This window comes from Protopterus annectens, chromosome 3.part1 (assembly GCF_019279795.1).
Source record: "Protopterus annectens isolate FY-2018-M chromosome 3.part1, PAN1.0, whole genome shotgun sequence".
Lineage (NCBI taxonomy): Eukaryota > Metazoa > Chordata > Ceratodontiformes > Protopteridae > Protopterus > Protopterus annectens.
In genome coordinates this window covers 162,589,003-162,613,703 of record NC_056732.1, presented here as the reverse complement: position 1 = coordinate 162,613,703, position 24,701 = coordinate 162,589,003, and the positions used below count along the sequence as shown (strand labels likewise).

General features: G+C 42.6%; 1 protein-coding gene across 9 annotated transcripts in view; it reads right to left on the bottom strand.

Annotated features, from left to right (window-relative positions):
• Nucleotides 1-24,701, bottom strand: part of SVIL (supervillin) — a gene marked incomplete in the record, with an annotated part of 2,930,183 nt that overhangs the window by 75,832 nt on the left and 2,829,650 nt on the right. For all 9 annotated transcript variants that reach the window (XM_044066681.1, XM_044066680.1, XM_044066686.1 and 6 more), the window contains 2 exon segments: nt 9,137-9,292; nt 11,253-11,374. In XM_044066681.1, coding sequence (XP_043922616.1) covers nt 9,137-9,292; nt 11,253-11,374 — 278 coding nt within the window.

The following is a 24,701-nucleotide window of genomic DNA, read 5'->3' as shown; positions in this document are numbered from 1 at the left end:
TTGGGTTGATTCCCAAAGCTGAAGAATGGGTGGAGGCAGTCAAGAAGAGTTGGGGCTGGCTAGTATGCCCTGCAAGACTGCGGTTGCAAAGCCTGCCCTGGATTTGGAAAAGATAGACAGGTGGCAATGCTTGGTGAAGGTATGAACAGAGCTCCAAGTTGCAGCTTCCAGAATGTCCCTGGTAGGGACTCTTCTGAGAAAGGCTGTAGAGGTTGAAGTAGCCCTAGTGGAATGTGTTCTGACCCCCTGAGGGGGTGGTTTCCCATGGTGTTTGTAACATAAATGGATACAGTGTGCTGTCCATTTGGGGATGGTTGGTTTTGATAAGGCCTTGCCCTCTGCCCCTGTTGCAAAGCTGTCTAGTAACTGGTCAAATTTCCTAAAGGGCTTAGTCCTAACAATGTAGAATCTGAGCGGTCTGTGCACATCTAGAGACTGCAGGATCCTTCCCCCTTATTTTGAGGATTAGGGAAAAAGGTGGGCAAACTGATAGATTGGTTGAGAGCCACACTGGATACCACTTCAGGCATGAAAGTAGGGTTAGTCCTGAGGGAGACCCAATTAGCATGAAGGGTTCCAGAGCCATAAGTGCTTGTAGCTCAGACACTCTTTTAGCTGAAGTGATGTCCAGAAGTAAGGCTGTTTTCAGAGAGGAATTTTAACTCTGCTGATGCTGCAGGCACAAAGGGGGGAGTGTGAGCTTTACCAACACAAAGTTAAGGTCCCAAGCAGGAGTAGGGGCTCTTCTTGGTGGCCTTAAGTTGTTAGCCCCTCTCGGGAACTGCTTCATGAGAGGGTGTCAGAAGAGAGGTGGGCTCAGTGCTGTAATAAGCAGAGATGGCAGAGGCATGGATCTTAATGGAAGAAAAGGACAGGCCTCTGTGGTGTAGGTCTGCTAGGTAATCCAAGATGAGAGGTAAGGAGGTCTGTGCTGGATCCGCTCCTTTAGTCTGGATCCAGGAGCAATACCTTTTCCACTTCTCAGCATAGGATTTTCTAGCACTGGGTCATCTGGCTTAATGTATGACATACAGTACCTGCTTACTAAGGCTGGCCACTGGAGAAGTCATCAAAGAATAAGCCTTTGCAAGGTTCAGGGCCTGCAATTGTGGATGCAAGAACTATCCCTCCTGCTGAGTCAGGAGAGTTGGGATCTGGGGGAGGTGCCATGGAGGCAACGGGGACAGACTGCGCAGTAGTGGGAACCAGTGTTGGCATGGCCAGTGTGGGGCAATCAGGATTTCCCTTGGTCTTTCCTCCCTTATCTTGAGTAATACTCTTTATTAGAAGAGGTAGAGGGGGAAATACATAGATTGAGAGGTTTGCCCACAGGAAAGATAGGGCATCCACTTTCCAGGCCTTGCTGTGAGGTTCCCTGGTGCAGAATTTGCTGAGCTGGTAGTTGTAGGGGGGAGGCAAATAGGTCCACCTTCAGGGTACCCCATTTCTGGGTCACAAGGCTGAAGGTGTTGTGGTTTAATTGCCACTCGTGTGGATCTAGGAGTTTTCTGCTTACGTTGTCTGCCAGAGAGTTTTCCTGTTTGTTGACCACTGGGATCGCTTTTTTGATTTTTTTTGGTTTTTTAGTTTTGGTTGCCTGGCAGGAATACAACTTGCAGGTGAATATGCTTGGCTGCGGCCATGTTCCAGGGGGTCATGGCTAGCCTGCAGAATGGGTAAGAGTGTGTTACCCCCTGCTTGTTGATGTACCACATCACTGTGGTGTTTTCGGAGTTGATAAGTAAAGGCCCCAGAGAGAGTAGGGATCTGAAAGCTGTCACAGAGCGTGCTGAACAGCAAGCATCTCTTTTTGATTGATGTGCACATGAATTTGATTTGGGCTCCAGTGGCCCTGAATGCACTTGCCATCCAGATGTGCATCCCAGGCATAGTCTGATGCATCTGTGGTTAGGGTCTGGGTTGCATGGGGTTGTGTAAAGGGAAGCCCCTTGTTGTGGTTGCATGCTGCTGCCCACCAAAGGAACTTTTTCCTTAGACAAGGTATCATAGGTATGATAGTTTCCAGGTCCCATTGAAGTTTCCTCATATGCAGTCTGGCATATGGAATTGGCAGAATGCAGGAGGCCATGAACCCTAGAGTTTCCAGGATTTTCCTTGCGGATAACTGGGTTCTGGTGGCCATTTGAGAGAAGTAGCCTGTCAGATAGGCTTGTTTTTCTGGAGTAAGGAATGCCATCTGGAATGCTGTGTCCAAGCTTGCTCCCAGGAATACAATTTTTTGACTGGGGACTAGCTTGGATTTCTTTTCATTGATAGTGTACCCCAGGGAGGTTAGAAGGTCCTTAACATTAACCTGCCAAAGCAACAAGGACCTCCGAAGCTGAAACGCAAGCAAACACCAGTCACAACCAAAGAGGCACATAGCTCAAAACACCAGTGTGCCACCCAACAGCCCCTAAGGCAAGACAATGTACCCAAACACTTTAGTCACAGGTGACTCTATAGTCAGGCACACTGATGTCCCACTCACCAGGCTGAACAAGGAGAAAATTACAGTCAGCTGCCTGTCGGATGCCAGGATCTGCCACATAATGCATGCAATCAAGTCACTCTGCAACAAGTACAAATACGACTCTGTCATTGTCCATGTTGGAGTGAACAACTTGAGATGTACCTCCCTGGACTACATAAAAAGAGACATGGAAGAGCTCTTAGATCATGTGGCCCAGGCAGATATGACAGTAGTCCTGAGTAGCATCCTGCCTTTGCCCAGAATGATACCACAGTATAAGGACAAAATGAATGACTTTAACAATTGGCTAAGCTTCAGGTGTCATTCAAAGGGGATCCAGTATCTGTCTGCCTTTGACGACATGATCGACAAACCACGATGCTTTGCCAGAGATGGTCTGCACCTGTCGCCCCTGAGATTCAGGTTACTGGCTAAAGCTCTTGTCACCCCCTATAGTGCCTTTTTTAGGCGAGGTTCAAAGGACAAAACCACCACCGTAACAGATACAAGCATGCAAAATCTGAAGGTAATGCTACTCAATGCTAGAAGTCTAAACCTCAAAATGCACTCTCTCAAGGCACTCCAAAAAAATGGAAAACATCGATATCTGTGCAGTAACTGTGACCTGGTTCAAAGCTGCAGACAGCACCTCTGCAATACCAGGCTACAGCTCTTACCACACTTTTCAGCCACCAAACCAAGACCAAAACACTAAAGGTGGAGCAGTGTCCATATTCACCAAGGATATTTCACACCTCCAGGCTAGTTGCCCAACACAATGCATCTGAAATTCTCCAAGTGCAACTAACACTAGGTAAGACTGCAATCCAAATTGTAGCTTGCTACAGATCCCCCACCATACCCCAAGATTCTCACTACACCTTTCTAAACATACTGGAAAATATTGAGATAAACCCAAACACCTTAATACTGGGTGATTTCAACTACCCTGCCATTAACTGGGAAAACTACTCAGGTACCAACACCTTTTCCCAACGGTTCTTAGAATTCATATAATTCCAACGCCCTGGATCAATATCCTAGACCTGGTCATTACCAACATGGGAGATAGATATGCTCCACACCAGTGGTCACCCCCTCATTGGTCAGGTCTAACCATAAGCTAATTACTCTTGACATCCACATCCCACCCTCATCCCCCAGTACGGAAACGTCTGTAAAAAAAATTCTCCAAAGCCATCTTCATGCTACTCAAGTCAGAAGTGACAAACTTCACGACAACCATGCAGATGGGAGCTGAAAGTTCGACTGCTGAATCCTACACTAAGGCACTGTAAGAGCACATCCACTCATGCATGAATCGTGCCATCCAAAACAGAACCAAGATGCTCTCCTCCAAAAAAAGGAACCCAAGCCGGTTGTCCCCTGCCATAAACAAACTATATAACAGAAGGAAGAAACTGTTGCAGAAAAGAGAAAAATCCCAGAATGCCATTACCAGCCTCAGTAAGAAGCTGAGATCCCTCATAAAATCCTCCAAAGCTAGTTATGAAAATAAAATTGCCAAAGATTCCAAAGACAACCACAAGGCATTCTATAGTTATGTCAAGAATCTAAATGGCAACGCTCAGATCTGCTCTGAGCTACAACAGAATGGCATTAAATATACTGATACCAAGGATATTGCCAATACCCTGGCAGATCGATTTTTAGTGCCAATTTCACCCCCTCTCACCCCCTTAAAGGCCCAAGATTGCCAAATTCCGGTAATCACGGCCACAAAGGTAGAAACTGCACTCTCCAAAGCTAAGAATACAGCATTCATGGAACCAGATGGCATCCTGGGCTGTATAATACATGAACTACAAAATTAATTGGCACGTCACCTAAGTGTCATGTTTAATCATAGCCTCACCTCAGGCTTCGTGCCCACTGAGTGGCGCACAGCTACAGTTACCCCACTCCACAAGGGGGGATCTACCTTGGATCCCGGGAACTCCCGTCCCATCAGTCTGATGAGCCTGATCTGCAAGGGCATGGAATTTATAAAAAAAGACACTGGCAACCTTCAAACACTGGATCCCATCCAGTTTGGGTTTGTGAAGGGCTGTTCTTGTCTCCTGAACCTGACTGACTTCTTTGAATCAGTCTCCAGAACTGTGGACGAGGGTAAGGTGGTCCACACAGCCTATCTGGACCTCGCCAAGACCTTCGACACCATCCCCTACTCTGGAATCATAGATAAACGTACAAAGCTGGGCATAAATCCCTACGTTACTCGATGGGTTGCCAACTGGCTTACTGACAGAAACCAGACTGTAATAGTAGCAGACTCCAAATCCAGCTCCAGACAAGTGGAGTACCTCAGGGTTCAGTCCTGGGACCGCTCTTGTTTGGCATCTACTTCTCTGAAGTACAGGCCAACACTAAGGGACTCTGGCTAACAAAGTTCGCAGATGACTGCAAACTGGGAGCCATTATTGAATCCCCAAATTATGTGAATATTCTACAAAAGGGTCTTACAGAAACAGATGCTTGGTGCCAGAGCCACAGGCTCAAGCTTAATGCCAAGAAATGTATAGTTATCCCCTTTGGGAAAAACCATGTACCCATGAATTACCATATAGCTGGCAGTACACTAAATACAGAGTGTGATGAGAGACTTGAGGACACAGGTGGACAGTGGTCTCACCTTTGATAACCACATCGCCAACACAGTCAGGAAATCCTTCTATGTGGCACACCTCATCACTAAGGGCTTTTCATCCAGAAAAAAGGAGGTCATTGTCCCACTGTACTCATCCCTCATTAGACCCATTATAGAGTATAATGTCTTGTGAGGTACATATCAAACGGGGCATCTGCAACAGCTGGAAAGGCCACAGAAATACCTCACTAAAAGAATCACAGGCCTAAAGCAGATGCCATATGCTGACTGTCTAAAAATCTCCAGCTATACTCTGTGACATATCGTCTACTCAGAGGCAATCTCTGCTTAACATACAAGGCCATGTCAAATCTTGGGCTGTTGGACATGCTCCACTTAAAGAAATCCCAATTCCTCAGAGCCACACACTCCAGGGATCTAAACCTTGTCATCACAATGAACAAAACATGCTGGAGGGATAGGTTCCTGACCTGGAGACTTCCCATACTCTGGAATAGACTGCCCATACATGTCGAGCAGAGTGCCTCCTTGGCCCTCTTCAAAAGGAACCTTGATGACTGGATGGGAGATAGGAAATTCACCCCAGGGATTATGTCAGTTGCCCTGCTAGACAGGGGTCCAGGGAAGTAAATATTGTGGGAATAAATATCCAGGGAATTGTTATGGCTAGGCTTGTATAGGCCCTAGGGCTGGCAGCCTAGTACCAACCTATGAACAAATGTCAGGTGCTGCAACAGCTTTTCCTGACTGTTTACCTGAATCAGGCAATCATCTAAGTAGGGGTAAATTTGAATATTTCTCTGTCTGCAATAGGCAGTGGCTGGAGCCAAGCATTTTGTGAAAACTCTGGGAGCAGTGGATAAGCCAAAGGGAAGTGCAGGAACTGATAATGCATAGATTCTTCCCTGAAACGTAGATATTTCCTGCAGGAGTCCCTGATTGGGATGTGCAGATAGGCCTTCTTTAGGTCTAGGGTGGCTAACCAGGCATCTTTGGACAACATAGAGAGAAGCTGCTGTAGGGTGAGCATTTTGAATTTTGGTACCACCGTAAAGGTGTTTAGAACGTATAGACCTAGGATTGGGCACTGGGTGCCCTCTTTCCTGGGTACCAGGAAAAGTCTGGAAGAAAAACCTTGGCCTATCTGTTCTGCAGGAACAGGCTGAATTGCCCTTATGGAGAGCAGGGACTGAACTTGGTTTTGTGCCTCTGCCCACTGGTTTGGAGGAAGGTCTGGGAACCCTTTTGGGGTTGTCAGCGTGTGGAAATAAAATGTGTACCCCTGGGATACTATGCTGAGGACCCATCGATCGTTGAGGAAGGAGGTTCAGTTTTTTGCATGGTGGGCAGGTTTTCCTCCTAGGGGCACGAGCAATTGGGCAGAGGTGAAGGGAGGAGTTGAGAAGTCATTGCGAATTCTTTCCATAAGGGGGTGGCTTAGCACTCGCTGTTTTAGAAGTGGAGGTACTCCATTGTTTAGATCTCTGCATGCCCTGAGACTGTAGTCTGGGGGGTCTGTTTCCCCTTGGTCTAGTTTGAGGTGGCCTTGATGGGGCTGGAAAGGACCAATGTTCTGGGGAGAAATGTCTACTGAATCTTGGAGGCTGCACTAGCAAAAAATCTGACTGACTGCATAGACTTAGCTTTTTCTTCCATCTTTTTTAAAACCTCTTCTGCTTTGGTGCCAAACAGATTGTCCTTGTTCAGAGATGCATCCAATAATTTTGATTTGACATGGTCTGGAAAGGTCTGCTTATTATGTCAGGCATGCCTTCTAAGGACAGAACCTGTGACTGCTGCCCTGCAAGATGCTTCTAGGGCGTCAAACCCACACTGCAGGGTATGCTTGCTCACTTGGCTAGCAGAATGCATAAGCTCCTGTAATTCTTTATTTTCTGCACAGTCAGGGAAGGCAGATAGTTTTTGCTTAATAAGTTCCATAGTATGTTGCTGATATTTCAGCATGTGGAACTGACAATTTAATGCTCTAATGGCAAGAGCTGCAGAGGTGCATACTTTTTTTTTTACCCCATTTGTCTAAAGCTCGGGAATCCCTGTCCAAGGGGGTGGGATTCTTAGCTGTAGTTGCTTTTATTCCTTTAGGTCCTTGGGAGATGACCTCTGGGTCAGCAGTAGGATTTCTGAAAATAAATTTCTGAGTCAGGGACTCTGTAGTACCGGTCAGGTTTCCTGGATTCCATAAAGAGATCATCCACAACATCCAGAACAGGAGGGATAGCTAAGGGTCTGTGCTGTGGTAAATCTAAAAATTCCCAGAGTCTCTTTTTGGACTGAGGATAATCCTGGCATTCTCAATGGAAATGCTCTCTCAAAGTATGTAGGGTTTCACCAAAGGAAAATTCCTCTGGAGGGGCGGCAGAAGGAATGGATTCCTCTGCATCTGAATCCTCATAGGCAGATAAGGGCATGTCTTCATAATCAGAAACCTCAGAGTCATCGGACTCTTGGTCAGATAAAGCTGCTGGGGACAAGCCTCTTTTTCTTTTAGCAAAGGAAGGCTGGCTTCCCCTAATCAACATGGTAAAGTATTCCACCATTTTAAGCATCTGTGACTGTGGCAAGAAAGCAGGCGCTTGAGTTAGGGTTGTCATTTTCTTTAGGCGTAGCTCGTTCTCTTGGCCTTAGAAACTCGGTAGTTTTAGAAAGAACTGAAGACGCGAAAGAAGTCGTCAGTTTGTGTCAAATATTGGTAGAGTGAAGAACTTCCTCAGAAGCCTGTGCCTGCACAGCGGCTTCGGAGCCATCCGAGGTAGAGAGATCAGCAGGTTCTGTAGTCAAAGAAGAGTCTTGCGGCATACTGGACTCTGAATGGGTCTTGATAGCCTGCGAATCCATTGAAGCGGGCATGAGGAGCTGCGGTCCTCACTGAGTATCGGCAAACTGGCGACTAGCTTAACAGAAGCGTCATCGGCAGTTTTGGACCTGTGCGGTCTGTCTCTGTCTTTATCCTTACGTTTTTTCGGAAGATCTGTAGTTGGATGGCTTACCAAAGCCATTTTGGAATACGGAGATCAAGAACGAAAGTATTTAGCTACAATAAGCGCCAGACAATGAATAGTTTGTGCATTGAAAACCGGCAGCGAGGTACGTTGTGGTCTGGACCTAAACAGGTGACGCAGTAAGAATGGAAATCTCGGTGTGGTATTTGCTTTCCATAGGCAAGATAATTGTTAACTTTTTCTGACATTGGTTAAAAGCAAGAAAAAAGGATCCCCGATGGGGTACTTAGCTTTAGAAGTCTTCAATTTCGGAACAAAAACTCAGGTAGCGGCCGACTGGCACTCGTGCAAACTGCTTCTGCTTTGGGCTCCTCGGCGAGAAAGACTGATGTAATGGCGTCGGCTGCCTGTTTTTATACCACTGATGACCTGACGTCAATCCTGAAGCGACAGCAACCGATGCAGAAATGCTAAGCCTCTGGTATTCGGGCTAACTGAGGGCTACCCCTGGCAGGATAACCCAAGTGTGATGACTGCAACAGAGAAACACGAAGAACATCACAAGTTACCTGCAGAAATGACAACTTGGCTAACCAAATGTTTTCTCTTTCTTTTTGAGAAATGGGGATAATAAAGTTTGCATAATGTTAGCATTTTTAACATTGCATTTGCTTAACAATACAGACATAGGGACAGATTCTGAAAGATTTGTGATCCATGTAAGTGACCACTTACACTGACAGCTGGCTGAGAGCAATTGTTTTGGAATGTAGCCCCGGTGCAAACCTGTTTATAGACCGGCCTTACACTGAGAGCAAGTCTTTTGGCATCAGGGCAGAATTGCACTAAGAGCAACTCTTTTGGAATCTGACCCACACAATTAAGCACAGTGACTACAATGCTCAACCTGCAATTCAGTTTTAATACATTGAGAAGATGGGAAGCACAGTAGGTAATTGTAATTATGTGAATGATGCATCACACTTCTGATATGCGTAATGCATTCTCCCAGTCATACACCTGTTGCTAATAAGGTTGAACTTATATTTGACCAAAACAATTTTGCTGACTTACCTCAAAGTCTTCATCTGAAAGATAAAGTTCAAGCCTTAATGGGTCAACTCCTTCAGGGAGAGGTCTCGCTTGCAGTTCTTCCAGTGGATATATCATTTTGCAAAGTTTGGCTAAAACATCTTCAACAAGGATGATCTGATTACAAATTTCAGCTTCCTAGAGAAGCAGGAAGATGTAAATCACTAAATATAAACTTCAAAACATAAATGAGCAAGTGCAATCAACAGAGTAATCTTATGCTGGTTAAAACAGACATACATCATCACTACATAAAATGGTCTTTACATTTTTGTTAAACTATCTTAGTTACAAACTTATTCTTAAGGTACTACATACTGCCATCTTAAGAACATTAGGCATGTGCTATCTCTTAACCCAGTGATGATACTTGGCTTTTATCATCATAAGCATTTCAATGGCTAAAGCACTTATGCTACTGTAATGCAGCATCACATATCAGCTTAAGAATCCAGCAGTTTTGCAGGATCACTGCAACTCCTGTGGTTAAGCCAAAAATTACACACAATGCATCTGTCCTCTTAAACACAGCTAAGTGAGAAGTGACGGCCTAACACGACATCACTGTTAAAATTTAACTCACATTACAAGCTGACATTATATGATGCAATCCATTCAAGGACTAAACATGAATAAGTGCTACCAAGAAATTATGAAACTCTCCCTGCTGTAATCAGCTGCATATTTTATAGCCTATAGCTGTAATTACTTATGCCTCCAGCTAAATATGTGATTATGTTACAGTTCTTATAAACTATGACAAGAAAATTCTCAGTGACTGCTTTTACACACAGGACTGACTGCATCTTATCTTGATCTGTTGCAAAGCAGGGGCAAGAATGCAAATCTAAAGTTTTGTACCATGTGGAGTCTATATGAATGCTGGGCAATACCACTCCACTCAGTAAACACCAACATTCATGAAGAATCCTAAATATGTGGCATTTGTCCCACTGTCATCTAATCATTAACTGCAACTCACAAAATAATGCATAGTCCAACATGGAGAAAAATAACTCAGATGCACATGCACTTTATTGCAAATAAAAAAAGACTTCAGTAGACAGCAAATGGAGATATAAGATCTAGAATGCATAATCAGGGCATACTAACTATTTTAGGACACAGATGCCTATTTATTATTTATTTATTTACATTTGTTGACCGGGAGAGTCCGACTGGACACAGGTCCGTTTTCAGCGGAGGCCCAGGGAGAAAAGCTCCACATTAAGTATTATTTGCATTATACAGTTAAAAATCATAGCATTTAAATATAGACATTAGTCCAGTTAAGGACGCAAGACAAGAAGAAAACAGATGTAAAATAGCTGTAGAACATACAACAATTTTAAAATATGGTGACATATACTAAACATGGTTACAAATGTAGTTGAGATTCATCAGTGAACAATTGATATTATCTGTTTTTGAGGTACATAACAGCCATTAGCAGTTGTTGCTACAAAAAGTTAGTATTATGTGGTAGGTAGCTGGGAACATGAGTAGCCAAGCTTGCTAAGAGTAGGTTGTTGATAGGGGGCTGAGAGAGGTAGTGGGTGGGGGGAGTGGATAGTATTGGGGGGGGGGGGGTTGCAAGGGCATATCTGGCAAGTTTTGAAGTGTGATTTTAGTAAGGATTTAAAGTGGGTGCAAGAAGATACAGAGGTAATTGAGGATGGGAGGGAGTTACAGAGTTTGGCTATAGTGCAGGAGAACAATGCTTCTCCAGCAGAGTTAATGGCTCTTGTGACCTGTAGGAGGTTTTTGTGGCTGGATCTTACTTATGCTAAGGAGTCTCAAAAGCAAACTTCCCGTGCAAATGCCACCGTTGCTGCTACAACAGCTTAATGCTTACATATAATGTCTAACTAATGTTCTCCTTCCCAGATTCCCAAGGTCCCACACACACACACAGACACACGCAGAGACACACAGACAAAATCCTGCCAAGATGGCTCTCGCTGTTTACTCATTTACTTAAGTAACAGCTTACTTACTATAGTTATGCCAATTTAGCAAAATCAGTGTAAGCTGGTCTAATGAACTGTAAAATATAATGAAGCATGACGCATTATTTTTTCTGGTCAACACAATTTACCTTCTCTGTTATCTCTGCAATATCCTCGCGATGCTCCCAGCTTGGGAACATATTGGTAAACGTCAGGGGCTCCAAGCCAGCATGAATCAGGTAGGATTTGGGTGTTTTTTTGCTGTTCTTTTCTGCAGAGATACACATATGAAAAAATGTAATTTGTTATGACTTTCATTACCATTACAACACAGACATAAAACATATAAAAAATGTGTGCAATTGACTTCTTTAAGCCATTATAGCACTGATGACTGCAAAACTAGCTTCATTCCCATCACAAAAAACCTGTACACAGATAACTAAAATCTGTAAATGGAAAAAAAAAAACACAATCCATAAACTTATCAAAAGTACTTCTGCAATGAAAGACATGACCCTCTTTTTAAGGCAAACTATGTGGTGCAAGCCAGAGATGCAAGCTTACGTGAGTGGGCCAAATCACCCATATTACTCTTGTGTTATATACTGTTTATTACTCCATCTTATATCTAAGCAACATATTATTTCATCACACAATTAAACATACTACTTAGCTTGATAAGCCAAGCACATTTTTATACTACAGTATCACATACCCACACTTCAACTTCTTTACTCAAGAATTCTGGACAGAGTCAAAACTAATGGTAGTGTAAGACCCCAAATCAGGCATATTTTTAAATATTAATCGAATTCACATAAAATGTTAACAGAACACCAGGTTTCATATCAACATGCATTTTCAAACCGATAAACATGAAACTGTAATGTCTGGCATTACTAATTAACTGTAATCCTCAAATGATTAACTAAAAACCATAAATTTTACAAGGGAAAAGGTAAAAATATTAGGCAAAATCAGGGACAATTTTGAGGTATGCACATACATATTTGTTGTAAAATAATGCATCCTGTAAGATGTTTTAATTTTATAAGAGATATAAGCAGCATGTTTTGCTCTAGCTTACTATAAGTAGTATTTGTATTTATTTTATTGTTTTAATGACATTTTTTATTAGTTTAGTGATCCTGACATCAACATGAATTTGCCAGATACTCCTAAAGTCAAATTATTTGCTCAGGATTACATAAGCAAGGAAGAAAGAAGGAGAAAGCAATGATAAGATAAAAACTCAGGTTATCTGTTCTCTCATATCAACACCAATTAATCATGGCATTATATCTTCATAATGGTTTTAATATTATTTGTGCTTATTTTAAAAAACGTCAAGTAAGAAAAAGAAGTTATGTACTCACGATAACGTTTCATGTTTGTAGTCCATCTTGTTCTTCATTCTTACATATGGGATCAGAGCCGATCCTCGGCTCCAACTTTGACTATTTACAAGCTGGAAGTCTTCTAGTTGGCTCATGGCTAGGTAGGTATCCCATGGTGCACCAGTACAATCCCCAGATATTCTTTGCTGCTAACTAGGAGAGAGAACAAATATACAGAAGAAAGCCAATACTAAAAGGTCTCCATAAAAACATGGAATAGTATTTTTCTGTCTCCAGGTACTTCCAGGATGGGGGTAGGAGGGTGGGTTCGTAAGAATGACGAGCGAGATGGACTACAAACATGGAATGTTATGGTGAGTACATAACTTCTCTATGTTCTGTAGTCCTATATTGCCTCCATTCTTACATATGGGACAGCGTCCCTAGCACCTTATTCTTGGGTGGCTCAAGGAAAAATACTCCTGAGTACCGTGGAACCAAATGATGCCCTACCCCTGGAGGTTAAATCCACTTTGTAATGAGTAATAAAACTGTGAGGGGTAGCCCATGTTACAGCTGCACAAATATTATCAAGTGGGACCCTGGCTTGAAAAGCTGCAGAGGAAGACTGAGATCTGGTACAATGAGCCTTGATTTTAAAGGGTAAATGTCTACCCCCAGAGTTGTAAACATAAGCTATACAGCTAGAAATCCAATTTGAGAGTTACTTTGGAAACTGGTAAGCCTGACCTGGATTTGGAGAAGGAAATAAATAATTGATCTGATTTCCTTAGTCCGGTGCAAACAAAAACATAATTGTCTATGGACATCCAGCTGATGAAACCTGTATTCTGCTGCGTTGGAATGATTTGGAAAGAACACCGGAAGTTCTATGGATTGATTCAAGGTGGCATGGGAACAGACCTTGGGGACAAAAGAAGGATTAGTACGAAGGGTCACCCTGTCTTTGTGAAAAATCAGGTAACGAGGTTTCACAGACAATGCTTGCAACTCTGACACTCGTCTGGCCGATGTGATAGCCACCAGAAACAAAGTCTTCCAAGACAGGAAATTCAAAGGGGATGAATGAGAAGGCTCAAAGGGCAGAGAAGTTAATTTGGATAACACAAAATTTAAAACCCATGAGGCCACAGGTTCTTGCAGGAGGGGGGGGTCTTAAAGTGGTACCTTTAAGGAAAGTTTTGCACAGCCTATGTGACATCAGATTAGAATCTTGAAAGCCTAGATGAAAATTTGAAATTGCTGCCAATTGAACTCTGATAGTGGCAGCCGCAGATCCCTGTCGAAAAAGCTCAGACAGGAATTCCAAAGCCACTGGAATGGAGGCAGTGTAAGGATCAACATTCATTTTCTCCACCCAGATAGAGAATCTTCTCCATTTACTGGAATATAGTCTCCTAGTGGAAGGTCTATGAGAAGACATAAGGATATGCGTCACGGAGGGTGAGAAGTCATGAAGCCTGACTAGGGATGGAACTGGAGCAGCCACGCTGTCAAATTGAGGGTAAGGAGGGGTGAAGCAAACCTGACATGCGAGTCAACAGGTCTGGAACTGGGTCCAGAATCCAAGGATAGTCTATGAGAAGAGGCCCGAGAAAGGGGAACCAAACCTGCCAAGGCCAGTAAGGAGCAATGAGGATCAGATTGCTTCCCAGCAGTTTCACTTTCTGAATAACCTTGGGAATGAGAGGGAAGGAAGGAAAAGCATAAAGGAGACCCAGGGGCCAATCATGAACAAGTGCAACTCGGTGACTCCCCCGGAGGGGGGATGAGGGAGCAGTAGCTGCTGCATTTGGCATTGATTGGATTGGCAAAGAGATCGCAGCAAGGCTGTCCCCATCTGCAGAAAATCTGTTCCGCTATTTCTTGTTTCAGAGACCACTCGTGAGGCATCAGGATTGCCCGGCTGAGCTTGTCAGCTATCACGTTGGTTGTCCCTGGAATGTGTGTTGCCACCAGAAAACGCTGGGAAGATATCACCCATTTCCAAACCCGAACGGCCTCTCAACAGAGTGGGTAAAATCTGGTTCCGCCTTGTTTGTTGATGTACCATACTACCAACATGTTGTCTGATTGTATTGCAATAGTCCCCAGAGGCAGAAGGTTGTAAAGTGCTTGCAACGCCAGGAGCACCGCCCTCATCTATAGAATGTTGATAGGCACGTGAGCCTCGTGATCTTGCCATGTGCCTTGGACAGTCCTGCCTAGATAATGCACCCCAAAAACCAAGTAGAAATCCAGTAAAAAAATTGTTTCCAAAGGCAAAAAAGCAGCGTGGTTCAGCTAACAAAGGCAGTTGCAGAGTAAATGGCTCTAATGCACTTCAAAGTAGCCCAAAAACAGCAACAGTTGTAATTCAGATGGCAGGTTTAAATCCTTTATTTTCAACGAAAAACAGAACACTTCAAACAAGTGCTTTCGCCTGGTTGTACCAGGCTTTATCAAGCTGAATTAAGTCAAAGAATCTTGTCATTTATATACTTAAATACTTGATCATGTGATCTTTATAGCACTTGCTAATTACATTAATTGACAGAGTTTTTGCTGTTAGAAAATACAGTTAAAAAATATTATTAATTCATAAAAAATGCAAGCCTATATTAAATATACGCTAACATAATGTTCTAAAATCTAACATGTTGAAACATGGATATGCTCTAAGTTGTATAATAAAATTTATTCTAAAAAGTATACACGAGGTAAAAATATTTTATATGTAATTTTAAATACTATAAATTATGTTACATTGTGAAGGAAGTTGGAACCAAGACAATGTCAGAGTATTCTTAGCGTGTTTGAACAAGTTATCTATAGCTCTTCCCTTCTATGTAGTCAATACTTATATAACAAATGTAAGGGGTAAAGCCTATAATCTAGGCGGATCCAGTTTATAATAAGTGGTTTAGCCATATCTCTATGAGGTGGAAAATAAAAATAAATAAATAGTGAATGAAGGAAACCCTTTAAAAACCTGTGGGTGTCTTCAATTAGTATGATTAATGCAATTTATCTCTATTTATTTTTAATACGCTCCTCAAGCTAATGCTGTCATTCAAGCCAGGGTGGTGGGTGGCATTTAACTTAATCTGCCAAATTAATTCACGGTTTTCTAAGCGAGATTCCCAATCACCACCCCTGGCATCCTGTTTGACCTGCTCAATTACAAAAAATTTTAGCTGCATGTCAGGGCAATTTAAATAATGCTTATAAAATGCATTTGTCTCTCTTTTTCTTTCAATATCATTGAGGTGCTCATAAATGCGTCTTTTGAGCATCCTCTCTGTCTTCCCCATATAAAAACTGTCACAGGACAAACAGACCCCCAAATATACCACTCCTTTTGTTGTGCATGTGTGTCGGCCATAGGAGTGTAAATGTGTCTTTCTGGCAACTAGATAGTAACTCTCCTTTTCTATCATATAACTGCATTGGTTGCAGGCACCACATTTGTGTGTGCCAAATTTCCCTGTGTTTCTGGAGTTGTTGTTGCCTTTTCTAGATTCAAATAGCCGTTTAAGGTTAATGTCTCTCTTCCTGGTATAACTTACTTTGTCAGGTAAGAACTGATGAATGTCATCATTTAACGCTAGAATAGGTCAAAAAGTGTTAATAGTACTTTCAACGACATCTGAATCTCCATTGAAAGTGTAAACAAAGTTGTTTTTTAAGAGTGCATTACTTTGTTCGTTAGATTATTTTGTAGCCATTCCTTTTCCCAATAGAGGAGGGTACAAGGAGTCTCTTTTGTTTACTACTTCTGATGCTAATGTTTTTACCAAAGTGTAGGGATATCCCCTTTGCAGGAACATGTCCTCTAATGTATTTATCTCCTGCATAAACAGTTCGTTTGTGCTGGACATCCTTAAGGCTCTTATAAATTGCCCCTTTACTATGCCCCTCTTAGTGTAATGTGGGTGTCCACTGTCATAATGTAGGAAGGTGTTAGAATGTGTCTTCTTTCTGTAAATACTCATTTGAAAACACCCTGCTGTAATGTCCTTACTCAACAGTAAATCTAAATAGTGTAAAGAACAGTCACTAATTTCATGTGTGAAAGACAAAAATGTAGTGGTTGAGTTCAAATAATTAAAAAATTCTCCAAACTCTTCCTTGTTGCCCTTCCATAAAATACATATGTCATCTAGATAGCGTTTGTAAAATGCGATGTGTTCTTTCCATTTTGTGGTGTGGATAAAGGCCTTCTCCCATCTGTAGAGGACTATGTTAGCATAAGACGAGGCACATGAAGCGCCCATGGCCACCCCTTTCTTCTGTTGGAAAATTTCCCCATTAAAGTAAATGTAGTTGTTAAGTAGTACAGTTTCCATGAACTCAACTATTAAGTTGATCAAACTTCCTTTCAATCCAGATTCACTAGCCAAAATTTCGTTGAACCAGTCTAAACCTGTATTGTGTGGTATGCTAGGAAACAATTCTATGACGTCTATAGTGACTAATAAAAGATCAGGGTCAAACAAGTTGGGTGTAATGTTACTTATAAATTCCCATGAGTCCTTGCAGATGTAAGTAATAGTAGAAATTAGGTGTTTCAAGTTCTGATCTACAAATATGCCTATCGGCTCTGTGATGCTCCCAGCCCCTGCTACAATGGGTCTGCATTTCAGTGGTGTTAAGCCCTTATGTACCTTAGGTATCCCGAACATAACCGGGATTTTGGGTTTAGGTACAAAGAGAAAGTTGTAAAGTTTTTCGTTGATACCCCCCTGATTGAGGTGGTCCTTAAGCATATAGGGTATCTTAGAAATAGCCAGATTGTATTCATTTCTTGAAATAAGCTCGTAAGTCTCTGCGTCTTGCAGGATGTTGTGTATATAAATAGCATATTCAGAGTTATACATAAGGACTACTCCTCCCCCTTTGTCGGGTTTCATCACTCTGATGTTTTCTTTGTTGATGTATTCGATAAGTTGTAATAAATGATCTTGAATACAATCTGGCTATTTCTAAGATACACTATATGCTTAAGGACCACCTCAATCAGGGGGGTATCAACGAAAAACTTTACAACTTTCTCTCTGTACCTAAACCCAAAATCCTGGTTATGTTCGGGATACCTAAGGTACATAAGGGCTTAACACCACTGAAATTTAGACCCATTGTAGCAGGGGCTGGGAGCATCACAGAGCCGATAGGCATATTTGTAGATCAGAACTTGAAACACCTAATTTCTACTATTACTTACATCTGCAAGGACTCATGGGAATTTATAAGTAACATCACACCCAACTTGTTTGACCCTGATCTTTTATTAGTCACTATAGACGTCATAGAATTGTTTCCTAGCATACCACACAATACAGGTTTAGACTGGTTCAACGAAATTTTGGCTAGTGAATCTGGATTGAAAGGAAGTTTGATCAACTTAATAGTAGAGTTCATGGAAACTGTACTACTTAACAACTACATTTACTTTAATGGGGAAATTTTCCAACAGAAGAAAGGGGTGGCCATGGGCACTTCATGTGCCTCGTCTTATGCTAACATAGTCCTCTACAGATGGGAGAAGGCCTTTATCCACACCACAAAATGGAAAGAACACATCACATTTTACAAACGCTATCTAGATGACATATGTATTTTATGGAAGGGCAACAAGGAAGAGTTTGGAGAATTTTTTAATTATTTGAACTCAACCACTACATTTTTGTTTTTCACACATGAAATTAGTGACTGTTCTTTACACTATTTAGATGTACTGTTGAGTAAGGACATTACAGCAGGGTGTTTTCAAACGAGTATTTACAGAAAGAAGACACATTCTAACACCTTCCTACATTACGACAGTGGACACCCACATTACACTAAGAGGGGCATAGTAAAGGGGCAATTTATAAGAGCCTCAAGGATGTCCAGCACAAACGAACTGTTTATGCAGGAGATGAATACATTAGAGGACATGTTCCTGCAAAGGGGATATCCCTACACTTTGGTAAAAACATTAGCATCAGAAGTAGTAAACAAAAGAGACTCCTTGTACCCTCCTCTATTGGGAAAAGGAATGGCTACAAACAATCTAATGAACAGAGTAATGCACTCTTAAAAAACAACTTTGTTTACACTTTCAATGGAGATTCAGATGTTGTTGAAAGTACTATTAACACTTTTTGGCCTATTCTAGCGTTAAATGATGACATTCATCAGTTCTTACCTGACAAAGTAAGTTATACCAGGAAGAGAGACATTAACCTTAAAGGGCTATTTGAATCTAGAAAAGGCAACAACAATTCCAGAAACACAGGGAAATTTGGCGCACACAAATGTGGTGCCTGCAACCAATGCAGTTATACGATAGAAAAGGAGAGTTACTATCTAGTTTCCAGAAAGACACATTTACACTCCTATGGCCGACACACATGCACAACAAAAGGAGTGGTATATTTGGGGGTCTGTTTGTCCTGTGACAGTTTTTATATAGGGAAGACAGAGAGGATGCTCAAAAGACGCATTTATGAGCACCTCAATGACATTGAAAGAAAAAGGGAGACAAATGCATTTTATAAGCATTTTTTAAATTGCCCTGACATGCAGCTAAAATTTTTTGTAATTGAGCAGGTCAAACAGGATGCCAGGGGTGGTGATTGGGAATCTCGCTTAGAAAACCGTGAATTAATTTGGCAGATTAAGTTAAATGCCACCCACCACCCTGGCTTGAATGTCAGCGTTAGCTTGAGGAGCGTATTAAAAATAAATAGAGATAAATTGCATTAATCATACTAATTGAAGACACCCACAGGTTTTTAAAGGGTTTCCTTCATTCACTATTTATTTTTATTTTCCACCTCATAGAGATATGGCTAAACCACTTATTATAAACTGGATCCGCCTAGATTGTAGGCTTTACCCCTTACATTTGTTATATAAGTATTGACTACATAGAAGGGAAGAGCTATAGATAACTTGTTCAAACACGCTAAGAATACTCTGACAATGTCTTGGTTCCAACTTCCTTCACAATGTAACATAATTTATAGTATTTAAAATTACATATAAAATATTTTTACCTCGTGTATACTTTTTAGAATAAATTTTATTATACAACTTAGAGCATATCCATGTTTCAACATGTTAGATTTTAGAACATTATGTTAGCATATATTTAATATAGGCTTGCATTTTTTATGAATTAATAATATTTTTTAACTGTATTTTCTAACAGTAAAAGCTCTGTCAATTAATGTAATTAGCAAGTGCTATAAAGATCACATGATCAAGTATTTAAGTATATAAATGACAAGATTCTTTGACTTAATTCAACTTGATAAAGCCTGGTACAACCAGGCGAAAGCGCTTGTTTGAAGTGTTCTGTTTTTCGTTGAAAATAAAGGATTTAAACCTGCCATCTGAATTACAACTGTCGCTGTTTTTTGGCTACTTTGAAGTGCATTAGAGCCATTTACTCTGCAACTGCCTTTGTTAGCTGAACCACGCTGCTTTTTTGCCTTTGGAAACAAGTTTTTTACTAGATAATGCACCCCCCATGTGTAAGGCATCCGTGGTCACAGTGGCAACGGGTTGATGAGGAACAAATGGAGCGCCGGTGGTTAACTGATTGGGTAGAGTCCACCAAATGAGGTCCATCTTGCAAGATTCTGTCAGCAGAATGTGATGAGATAATGAAAGGTGCTGAAAGGACAATTGGGTCGACAGGAGCCACTGAAGAATCCTCATGTGTAGTTTGGCTAGTGGCACTAGCAATATGGTGGAGGCCATGGTCCCTAAAAGCTGTAGAATAGTATTGGCTTTGACCTTTCGTAAGGGGAGAAGATATTGAATTTGAAGAACCAGATTTTGTGCCCTTTCTACAGGAAGACGAGCCAACATATCTACGGTGTATCTCTGCGCCTATAAAAATCATGGATTGAGAGGGCAATAAGGCAGATTTTTCCCAATTTTAGAAATTCCCAGCTGGGCACACAGCTGAATGGTAGCACCCTGGTCTGAAGTAGTAGATGGCTGGTGGGGGCAGTCAAGTGCCAGTCGTCCAGGTACAGAAACACCTGGAATCCTCGACGTCTCAGGTGAGCAGTGACTACCGCCATACACTTGGTGAACATCCTGGGGGTTGTGGTGAGACTGGATCCCAGCTGGAAGTGTAGCTGACTCCTCGACGCCCAGTCCATTTTTATGTGGTAGTACGTGTCTTGGAGATCTATTAAGCACATCTAATAGTCTTTCCCTAATAACGGGAGTATAGACAGCAGTGTCACCATCCTGAACTTGTCCTCCTTCACTGATTCGTTCAATCTGCTGAGGTCCAAGATGGGCCTCCAGTCCCCTGTACATTTTGGCACTAAAAGGAATCTGGAGTAAGTTCCGGATCCTATTTGGTCTGCTGGGACAGTTTGGATGACTCTTTTTGCCAGCAACTTGTTGACCTCCACAGTTGCCTGATCCCTGTGATTGGGTGGAACATCCGGGATCCTCTTGGGAACAAACGGTGGAACAGAAAAGGGTATGACATAACCTCTGGTAATAATTCCTTGTACCCACTTGTCTTGAGTTATACCCAGCCAGGCTTCTAGATACAAAGAAATGCGACCCACGACCGGCCCCAGAGAAGCACAGTTGGGCCCCCACATCAGGAGCGCTGGAAAGGCCGGCCCCGAAAGGAATCACGACCTCCCTGGTTTTGCGGACCGTCCTTGCCTCTAGGGCGACGTCGACCATTTCCTCCTCCTCCTCTGCCTCTGAAGGAGGAGTCACCCTGTGCATCCTGGAAAAACCTCTGGGATGTTTTGAACCACATTTTACCACCACTCTGACCCTTAGGATATGGTCTAAAGGGTACAGTAAAACGTACTCCCATGGCAGTGTGTGTTTTTCCTTCTTGCTCACACCGGGTGACAGTGTCCTTTACCTTGGGTCCAAACAAAGAGGAACCATCAAGGGGGACATTGGTAAAGGTAGACGAACGGTTCTGCAAAGTTACACAAACGCATCCAGGAATGACGCCTTAGGGAAATTCCTGAACCCACTGCTCTACTGGCTCCATTGGCTGCATACGAAATAAGCCGCATGGACGAGTTGACGATAGAGTTCAAGGTGGACAACTGGGCAGACACCTTGTCAGCGACTCCCTCAGTACATGTACCTTGTAGAGAATCTCCTAACTTCTTAAGAAGATCTCTCTGAAACCTCGTGAAGTGTGTAAGGTTGTTCAGCGATCTAAGGGTAAATGCCGCTGAAGAAAAGATACGCTTCCCGTATCTGTACATCGTTCGAGACTCCTAATTCAGCGGATGAACAGAAGTAGTCTCTGCTAGCCACTTCTTAGTGGCCGCCGCCACCACCATGGCATCTACGAGAAGACCTTTAGACAAAAATCCCTTATCTGGGGGTGCAGACAAACTTATTCGGTCTCCTGGGGACTGGCTCCACGGCATCAGGAGTATCCCACACCTTTCGACTAACTAGCTCCATCAGTTCATCGAAAGGAGGAGACATCCAAGAGGCTGAAGGTTGAGACCCAAAAGCCTTCAGGTACACTGACTCCTCATCAGAAGGGGTGACAGTGGGCCAGCTGCACCTCTGCTTAAGGATTTTCAGGATGTCTACGAAGGAGACATCATCAGAGGACGACTTGGAGGAACCTTCTGACTCCTTGAGGTCAGTGTTAGAGGTCAGAGACTCATCCTGGGAGTCTACATGCTTCCTCTTGCATGTTCTCTTCTGTGGGGGCTCCTCAGAAGGATATTCCTGGGACGTCTCGAAGAGTGGGAGCCACCGGCTGGTGACTCCTGAGGCTGTGGATCTCTGCTGTCCACGGAGTGAGTAGGAGCCGAGGCAGAAGTAGGTGCCTTAGGGGGAAGAGTGTCGGTACCCTTAGTAGGAGATGAAGATCGGGACAGCACACTCCTCATCATCTCGAATGCTGACCTCTCCAACTTCAAAGACATCCCTGGCTCCAAGGAGAATGAGGATGCCATTGGCTCCGAGATAGACATAGGATCTGAACTCACCCTCGCTGACGTGCCGAGAGGGAGACTCGGAACCTAAGAGGTTCAGTTCAAGGCATCCCTGTCAGGGCTGACCAGGGAGCTTTGGCTCCTAGACACCAAGGACGGCTACAAAATTGTCAGAGCAGAACTCGGTTCCAAAACCACCACAGGGGGAGCTGGTGCCGAGGGTTCCACCAGCGGTACCAAACACTCCGGCTCCAAAAGGCCAGCATGGCTCGGAGGAATGACTGAAGGGGGCTTAATGGACTCAAGTGGTTCCGGAACCGACTGGGTCGGAGCCAACAACAATTTCAGTAAGGTAGATGACTTCAAAAGTCAACACTACCCTCTCCACATCATCTTCAGATAAACTTCTGGAAGACCTGGAGGACAGAGTGGGAGAACGGGATCTCTGCAGTATCGGTGACTTCAATGTAGGGGAGACCGGTAGAGGATCCATAGACCGGCTCCGTAAAATACTCTCCGAGGTTGGCTCTGAGCTACTTGGGGCCGACCCTGTAATCACAGTACTACTCTCAATTGGCACCGAACTCTGTGGAGCCGATGAGACAGTGGACCTATCATGCTTAGTAATTTTATGCGGTGGCTCTGGGACACCAGCCACTGCCGGGGAGGGCCTCTTAGAGGACTTAAGACTTTTCCCTTTTAGATCCCCGAGATCTAGAAGAGGAGGAAGAGCTAGCCAGATCTTCCTCAAAGGAAGGTTTTAGAAGACCTTTTAGGATGAGCTTATGTTTTTCTTTCTTGCAACATCCTAGCACTGAAATAGTGGCAAATAAGCAAATTTCCTGTAAGTGGATAGCCCCCAAACAGTAAACGCAGTTACTGTGGCCATCCGTTATGGACATCTTCTGTGAGCATTTAATGCATTTCTTAAAGCCAGATGGCTTATGGTCCTTGCTTTCTTTAGACATTCTAACAAAGATGAGCTGACACACACACACACACACACACACACAGAAAGAAAAAGGAGAGGACTAGGTCCTCTAATTTAAATGGGCCTAGGCCTGCAAGAAAGAGAAAGACACCACGAGGACTAGGTCCTCTAACATAAACGAGCCTAGCCCGAGCAGGACAGAAAACAGAAAACTAGGTCTTCTAACTAAAACAGACCTAGGGAAAGGTTCAATAAGAAGAATCATGTAAATTTACTCAACAAGGAAAACAGAACCATGTCCTGTTAACAACATTAACTAATTTAGCAAGCTGAACCCGAAAAAACTTTGACTTATGACTATGGAAAAACAGAACTCATTCTGTTAATAACACTAACAAATGTAGCAAGCGGAAATCCGCAAAAAACTGCGACTTTAGACTTATTAAACAACACCCAGCCTGAGTGCAAAAGACGCCTACAATTAGTAAACTCTAATATAACACGAAAAACCAGCACATAGGATACCAGTACTATGAAGCCAAAAAGCCAACTGTACTAAAAAATTTGCACACAAAACAGCGCACTTATAATGCTAACTATTCTAACCTGCAAATTACACTAACTATGACTAAAAAATGATATAGAAACAGTTTTGAATAGAAAAATCCAAAGATTTTGTATAAAATTGAAAAACTTAGCCAGAGCCAAAGAGAAGCACAACCGAACTCGTCGACGCAGCAAATGAGATCTGGGGATTGTACTGGTGCACCATGGGATACCTACCTAGCCACGAGCCAACTAGAAGACTTCCAGCTTTTAAATAGGCAGAGTCGGAGCTGAGGATCGGCTCCGATCCCATATGTAAGAATGGAGACGTGATAGGACTACAGAATATCAAGTTTTACATAGTGTGCACATCATTCACAGTATGTATATGAATTTAAAATATACTTTTTCCATAAACCATGCTCCATGCCTCACAACCTCTCAGAGTAAGAAATCTAGACAAAGCCTAAAATAACAGGGGACAAAGGCCCCAAAATAGGCACAGATGTTAAATACTGCTTTTACAAACTTTGAAAGTAGCTAGAACAACAGTATTTGTGTTAGCATGCATTGTCTGAAGGATATGAAGTCTGACACACAAATGTAGGTCATTATTCAGTGACTTTAATAGTCATTTATTTGCCAGAAAAACAAATTTTTCAACAAGCAGACCAAAAATATGGGGCAAAATCTGGACAGTTGAGAGGTACATTATAGCCAAACTGAGATAACTAGTCAGAATGTGCACTTACTAAGAAACATAGCAATAAGCACACAATAATACAAATTGTATATATACAGCTGAATTTAGTTTTAAAATACATTTATTTAAAG